Source organism: Haliotis rufescens, unplaced genomic scaffold, assembly GCF_023055435.1.
Source record: "Haliotis rufescens isolate VD_foot unplaced genomic scaffold, xgHalRufe1.0.p SCAF_6, whole genome shotgun sequence".
NCBI classification, from domain to species: domain Eukaryota; kingdom Metazoa; phylum Mollusca; class Gastropoda; order Lepetellida; family Haliotidae; genus Haliotis; species Haliotis rufescens.
The window spans coordinates 15,704,575-15,712,951 of record NW_025964334.1 but is presented as its reverse complement, the minus strand read 5'-3'; the positions used below and the strand labels follow the sequence as shown (position 1 = coordinate 15,712,951).

Genomic DNA, 8,377 nt, shown 5'->3' with positions numbered 1-8,377 from the left:
GTAGATTAAAATTTGTATGGGTCCTTATGACCTGCAGTAAATATATGTATTGATTTATTTTAACAGTAAGCTGCATTTTATAAACAAGGGCCCGAAGAGATTAGTCGGGGCCTGCAGCTTCTTAGATCTGTGGATCCGTGATGGCAGCCTGACAGCTTTTTTTAAGTAGTCACACACACACACGCACGCACGCACGCACGCACGCACGCACGCACGCACGCACGCACGCACACACAAAGCACGCACACACACACACACACACAGCGAGAGACATTGCTGTTTGTGTGATGATGGCTGAGCTCATTAATCTGAGCACCCTTACAACCAGGGATATATCTAGACTTGCTCAGAAGCTGGTAGTCGGGCGTAGTCTGAAGCAATGACTGTAAAAGTACTCCAATTGGAATTAATTGTTCCCAATTCATGTTACTATAGTTACACGTAATGTGATGGCTTGGTCGGTCGACTAGTATTTTATTAATATCAGGACCAATAAAGAGGTAGAGGCTATACTGCTTGGTTTTATATTATTGAATGTAGTTTTTATACAATGTTAAAGGATGACAATGTTAAAGGCCTTAAGAACATAGGAACAATTTGCTTGCCCAAGGGCTCTTATTTGGAATCTCATGTAAATCCCTGACAACTATAGTGTCTGTATGTAGTTAACTTATGATGGAGGAACCGTGAAGTATTGACGGTGATGTGATTGTGTGGCTGTCAACAGACAGGAGCTAGGTTCTAACAGCTGCAGATGGCTTAAATCAGTTGTGTCATACCGTAGTTCATCAGAAGACCGAACCAGACTAAAATACAAACCATATTGACTGTGCCAAAACCTTTTTTGTCCATTAGCCTGAACTTTTCTCTAGACATCATTGTCAGTAGATTTTAGTGTTATCACATGGACTATTATTTTCTAAGCTTACTCGACTGAACAAAATTTACTAGACTATGGATTTGTACTAATGGCAAAGTCAGAGATAGTTGATGGCAACATGTTTGTAAAGCAAGGTTTATTGGAGAGGTACTGAAACTGATTTTGAATTATCATAGGAAGTGTTAATCACAATATTCAATAAGGGACAGGGGGGCACGGGGGGCACGGGGGGCCCAGTCGTCTAAGGCGCCGCGATTCGCTGTGCAGAGTTGCGTCCCTTGGGCACGCCAGAAACCTATGATTGTGGGTTCGAATCCCGGTTCGCCCCGATTATGTTTCTAGGTTTGTCAGCACCATACCCGTGCTCGTGGGTTTCACCGAAGTGGTAAACGTCTAAGACCTGCATCACTTCGGGCTTTCCTCCCACATTAAGCTGACACGCCGCGATATAACTGGAATACTGTTAAAAGCGGTGTAAAACCCAACTCACTCACTCACCCAATAAGGGACAATTGTTGGACAATAAGAGTAATTTAAATCATTGACAGTGGATTGTTTTTAAAATTAATTGCAATTTCAGTGAAAGGAGCTTGTCTGCACAAACACAACCAAACAATGTTTTATAGCCAAGAAACATGCCATAAGATATTGTAAACTAAATGCCAAATTAAGGGGTACAAGCATGTCGGCAGGGACATTTCCCTGGAGTAGCTGTTTGTGATACACTCTTTACTGTATGTTCCATACATAGAGATTATTATGCGAGCATAATTATGTGTCATACTGATTTTACAAAATGGTTGTCTGAATTCTTGTATTTCCCGACCGAAAGCGAGGGTGAAACGTGTTAAACATGAGTTTTGTAAAATCAGTATGACACACATGCAAGTGTAATGAATTTCTTTATTACCCGTTGTTTCATTTTGAGCTCCCCTCTAGGAAAATGCACTGATCATGACTGCCTTCTTAGAAAACAACAATTGTCGAATGACGTCAAACAATCTTCTGCCGTGACATCATTTCTAATGTGACATCAATCCGAAGCTAGGTCAAATTATCAGATTCAACAAAGCCATCCGGATGACGTAAACAGTACTCTGGTGCACATGAAGTGATATTTGCACTAGTGCACATTCAATTTTTATGAACTCAGTTATTTCTAACCCTATCGGTAATAAGATAAATTGTCACAAAGCTTCTGAGTAGCCAGTAGGGAGGATTAAGTGTATCAATGGGACAAAGCTCAAAGCTACAACATCATACGGGTCCTAGCTACAACTGTTCCTGATGCAGCTAACATCATTCAGATCCTAGCTACAACAGATTACAACTGTTCCTGATGTTTAGCTAACAGTCAGATCCTAGCTACAACAGATTACAACTGTTCCTGATGTGTAGCTAACTTTCAGATCCTAGCTACAGAAATATGACAGTTCATGATGTAGCTAATATAACTCTTAACTGCAACAGTACAACTGTTCCTGGTGTTTGGCTGACATCATTGTTCCACTTACTGAAGTCCTACTTTGAGGGGGGCATGGGTGGCCCAGTCGTCTAAGGCGCCGCGATTTGCTGTGCAGAGTTGCGCCCCTTGGGCACGCCAGAAACCTATGATTGTGGGTTCAAATCCCGGTTCGCCCCGATTATGTTTCTAGGTTTGTCAGCACCATACCCGTGCTCGTGGGTTTCACTGAAGTGGTAAACGTCGAAGACCTGCATCACTTCGGGCTTTCCTCCAACATTAAGCTGACACACTGCGATATAACTGGAATACTGTTAAAAGTGGCGTTAAACCCAACTCACTCTCTCACTCCTACTTTGAGAGAATGACTCTGTAAGATCCAGTGGTAGCCATTTGTTGGTGTCATGGAGGAATGTGTGTGAGAAAGAAGGTATGAATGACAAATACAGGTACTGACGAAACCTTTTAACTATTACCTCTAAGGATGTGTTCAGACAACATGAATCCTTATTTTGTTAAGTGTAATGTTACTGTTATTCATTTATCTCATAGTCAAGATATAACATGTTACCAGAAATATGTGTATGTATCATTTCATCAGCTGGCCTGCTGTTACTCAAGTGATGGAACTACAGTGCTGAGACTGTGTGTACATTCTGTAATGTTGTCCTAGACAATGAGTGTGGTGACATTGTGTCATATGTAGATGTCTCGGACAGGGGGGTAGTGTCTTATGGGCTAATTGGAGCGAGTTCACTCCATTTTCTTTTTCACTAATCAAGACAAATCTGTTTTGTCATCTATCTTGATAAGCCTTTTTTTCCCCATCTGTCATGGAAAGCCTGTTTATCATCATGACAAGCCGGGTTTCTCATCTATCTTGAAAGTCTCTTTTCTCATCTACCTTGATAAATCTGTTCCTTTTTTTCATAATTTATTCTGTTTGTCTTTTTCTTGTAAGCTAAATAACGAGATCTTATATTATTTTAAGGTCACACTATAAGTGAAACTTGATGATCATGTTTTGTTTCTATTCTAACAGGTTTGTAACGCCAGTGAAAAGGATTTTTCTCTTGTACTCTGTTATGTTAATGAATACACTGGTATGTAAATGTGTACTTGAGTGTGTGTCTAAAGTGTACATACTGCATAGGGCGTCACAATATCATCATGTGTGACTTTAAATAAACATGTACATAGTCCTCACCTGTCTTATGTTTTGCCTCAACATCAGATCAGTGGAAACTTACCTACTGTTCATTAATGCTTTCTTACTGTTTCTAGCATACCCTTAGGGGATTTGGAGAGCAGAAGGTCGGTGGTTCAATCCCCGGCCGTGTCATACCAAAAGATGTAAAAATAGAGTAGATGTTACCCTGCCCAGCGCATGTCATTAAGGGCTAAAACTAGGACTGGTCAGCGCAGTGTCAGTATATTGTGTCTGAGTGGGGTATTCATTTTAACCTGCCACATGGTATCTCAGTGGACTAACAGTAGGAAACTGGCATTTCTTGAATGTGAGGTTAAGCTCGATTTTACCTCACCTCACCTCACCTCACCTCACCTCGGGATTCTGGGTTAGAGCTGATCAACAGAAACTTATCTTGTAATTGACTAATATGAATCAACTGGTCGGGATTGGTAGGATTGGTAGCTTGTTCGATCGGGTTTCATTGAACTTGACAGCCTGGAAGGTTGCTCATGCAACTCACCACTGGTTTGACTGGTCCAGGATGCAATGATATAACTGGAATAGTTTTGGTCTAAAACAACATTTGACCACCTCAAAGCTCCATGGTTGAGGGGTAGAGCATACAAAAACACATTAAAACATGGTACTTATTCTTACCCTGCCTGGCACTCAGCATAAAGGGGCTAAAACAAGGATTGGTTGGCTCAGAGTCAGTATACTGTGTCTGAGTGGGGTATTCATGTTAAACTGCGGCATGGTATCTCAGTGGACTAGCACTATATATCGGCATCAGTCTAGACTAGTACAAGCAGCCACACACACAAGTGTGCATGCTATAAGTGCAATTATCTTGTTTGACGTCAAACCCCATTTCACCTCACCTCACACAACATTCACTCAATCAGCACTGTACTCTAACCCAGAAGAATGAGATTCCAATTCTTTTAAGAAAACCGAGGCATGGGTAGTCAAGTGGTCTATTAGATGTGCTGTAGTTGAGGCCAAACATGTCTATTTTTTATGGTTTACAGATTTTTGGCCACAATCTTCATGTTGATCGGTGGAAGAAATAAAAAAATATGAATTCCAAATTCAAATATATATTTTCATGTCCTCAAAATGTTAAGAAGGTGGGGGCAGGAGGAATAGGGATTTGTCATAATTTGTTCAATTTTTAAGTTTTTAAGATTTTGTTTATAGTAATTTAAGTTATTTATATAGATAGGGACAGTAAATGATTTATTTATACATTTTACTTCCTGGTCTGTGAAACAAAGAACACTGCTTTTCATTATTTTAATTTTATTTCAGATTTCAAGTTTTTTTGAGTGGACTAATTTGTAAACAAGTGTTTAAAAAATCTGTCCTTTCTATGCAGAGTTGTGCCCCTTGTTGTTAAACAGGCAGTCTTAACATGTATCATTTACAGCAACTAAGGGTAACTCAATTACACAGACAATGTTTTAGTTTCACACATCACACGTTTTACAGCATCTAGACACAGACTGAAAATAGGCTCCAGACAGTGGAGTATGGGTCCCATTTAGCTGATACATAACTGAAACAAGAAATGGCTTCCCTATTTAAGGTGGTGTGCAATAAGTTAAAAAAAAAACACAGAGCAAGGACCATAACTCAAAAAGGACGGGCGGACGAACTCCGCTCCTGTGTCCCCCGCCCCACTTCGTGTGGAGGGATAATGTTCAAATTGGCCAAGCTTGTGTGGATCCTTGGTTAGAATAGGTCCCCAGCAACCTATACTGGTGGTAAGAGGCGACCCAATTGCGTGGGTCGATGCTCATGATGTCAATCACTGGATTGTCTGGTCCAGACTCGATTATTTACATGATTTACAGACCGCCGTCATGTAGCTCGAATAGTGCTGAGTGCGGCGTTAAACAACAAACCAACCAACCAACCGTCAGAGGCGACCGAATGGATCGCGTGGTAAGACTTGGTGACATGGTCGAATACTTACTTTTTATCATAACTTATAGTTGGAGATTTTACGTGCGCTTTCCCACTTTATGCATATTTCGCACAAATACGTTAGCCGGATACTTGGTTGATTGTGTGCGGTCCCACTGAATAACGCCCGGGAGAATGATACTAAAGTGTATTCTACAATTCTAATTGTGTTCGTGTATTAATTATACTAAAGTGCTGTTAATGAGGGTGCCAACCCCCTCCTCACTCGAATCACGATGTTGGATCGATGGCGTGGATCATTCCTCATACAATATCGATCACAGAATTGCTTGGTCCAGACTCGTTATTAGTTGCAGTCCGCTGTCGTATAGCTGGAATATTAATGGTTGCTGCGTTACACAACAAACTAACAAATCAAAGTGGCGTTATTTAGTCATGGTATGAAAAAAAACAGTTTGGAAGAAGTTAAATGAGACTTGTGTAAGTCTAATGCTGGTTGTTAGAGGAACGTACTGGGTCGGGTCACCCTGAAACAAAGGGGTTATAGCTAAATCGTCACCTCAGCAAAACTGCATTGATTGGCGAAAACGGAACCTGGCCTAAAGCGAAAACTTTACCACATAAATCGTTCTTATCGATATTTAAAATACAGACGCCGTTTTCGGTAAATGTGGTGCCGTTTTTCGCCTTTGCTGATATGAGCATGTATACACATGAATTTGTGCTCAAAATCATGCGGCATTTGACAATTTATTTATTTCAAAACTAATTCTAGGGCTGTCACATTCGTCACCACGCCCCTTTCCGTAACCTGCAAGAAGATTCGGCTTGTCCCGGAATAACACGAGTTGGTCGGGAATGGCGCTGTCAATGGCCCCGATTCTTACCCAGGTACATTGATACTTGATTTGTTGCTTTGTAAAACACTCCATTTTTGTCTAATGTGCAATGCTTAAAATGTGGAGCAATTTTGTAACGTAGGCACAGTTAGACTCCATTTTCGTATTTGCTATACACATTCCGCAATTTATATAAGTAAGCTCAACAGCAGCGCGTTTACGGAGGTTAGGCTGTTGGGAGCTGAGTACGACCTGTCATGGGTCAGTCAATTTTTTGGGGAGAGGAACAGTCAGTGGTCGTTGCTAAAAAATGAAAAAGAAGCATTTCCAAAGACATTCTTTATGGCTGCGTGTGTCATATAGCTGACGTAGACAGTCAGAACAGAAACGTCTTCCCCATTTTGTCATCAGCCTGCCCGGTACATTACAGTCGGTAGCATTCATTTAGGCTTGTGGTCGACCAGCCCATGTGTGAGCCATATGTCAGAAGTCCGAAACGATGACGTTTGTCGGTTTGGAGTTGAGGTGAACAGTAGCCGATTGTCTCACACACGAACACACGCCGCAGACATGGAATAAGTGGATGCCATACAATTTGTTGACTTTTGTTTTAAACTTAATGGATGGCCAACAGGAGGCTGTTATCAACCTCGCGCATTCTTCTAGTGTGCTTAGGTCTAACGTTGGTGTTTTGTTTCTATCTTGCCCGATTTCCTCTACAAGAGTCTACACCATGCGCGTGCCCAAGGGGCGAGAGCGAGTCCGAGCAGGATGTTCGAACTGTCCAGACACCAGCTATAGCTGACCGGTACAAAACCAACCACACCCTAGCAATTGTAGTGCCTTTGAGAGACAGGTTTGAAGAGTTGATGGAATTTGTACCTCACATGCATTCTTTCCTTAACAATCAAAGTGTTCGTCACAAGATTTATGTGGTTAACCAAGTGGACAATTACAGGTTTAACCGAGCATCCCTTATCAATGTTGGGTTTCGAGAGAGCAGTGAAGAGTGTGATTACATCGCCATGCATGATGTGGATCTGTTACCACTGAACCCTGCCCTCAGCTATTCCTATCCTGAAAATGGACCATTTCATATTGCTGCACCAAATCTTCATCCTCTTTATCACTATAAGACTTTCGTTGGTGGAATACTCCTCTTGAGGTCATCCGATTTCAAATTGCTGAATGGTTTATCCAACCGATATTGGGGTTGGGGTCGCGAGGATGATGAATTCTATGTCAGAATGAGGAAAGCGGGGATCATTGTTCAAAGACCTCAGAATATTACGACTGGAAATAGAACCTTCAGACATGTCCATGACAGAAAGAGAAGGCCAAGGGATAACAAGCGTTACTTTGACCAGAGGAACAAGACGAGAAGACTGGACAGGGACACTGGAATGTCCACAGTGCAATATGAGGTTGCCAGTAGGAGAGAATTAGCAATAGACAACGCCCCAGTGACAATACTAAATGTGAAATTAATGTGTGACGTCCAGTCAACCCCATGGTGCTTGCAGCCTGAAGATCATGAGTGGTATTTACAAAACTATTCACAGAACAATGTTCACTAAGTTATGTTTGTACGTTAAATGTTATGTTTTGTTGGTGTTATGATGGTCATACTTGTGGAAATGTCTCCAAGGGCAACATTAATCATATTTATCAACCTTATGCCTCATGTAACTTGGCTGTGCAGAATATGAATATATCAAGTTTTAATATTGTTAATCAATACTAAGTTTCAGACCTGTATATAGCACATCTCCAATGTTATCCTCAATACAGCTTACATATATTAACCTTGTTAAAAATAGTTACACCATTTATCTCACTTTTATGGTTATAGCTCAGTCGTGGATGTATGCAGATTCCTTGTCGAAAAGATAATGTAAGGTCGGTTAAAAATAGTTTGTTTAGTGACGGACGGGGATGTAGAAATCTATTTTGTTATTTTAATTCCTTATTAGGTCACAAATCTATTAAAGTGAACTTGATTTTAGTGTACCATTTGACCTCTTTTTGACATGCCCCCTTCAGCTTGATGTATACTTCCCAGGGAGTGAGAATCA

General features: G+C 41.0%; 1 protein-coding gene across 1 annotated transcript; it reads left to right on the top strand.

The window, feature by feature from the left end:
- Window positions 1-6,518: 6,518 nt before the first annotated feature.
- On the top strand, window positions 6,519-8,375 carry LOC124135420 (beta-1,4-galactosyltransferase 7-like). Its single transcript, XM_046500735.2, has one exon. The coding sequence runs from the start codon at window positions 6,926-6,928 to the stop codon at window positions 7,877-7,879; it is 954 nt and encodes a 317-aa protein (XP_046356691.1). The 5' UTR covers window positions 6,519-6,925; the 3' UTR covers window positions 7,880-8,375.
- The last annotated feature ends 2 nt before the right edge of the window (window positions 8,376-8,377 follow it).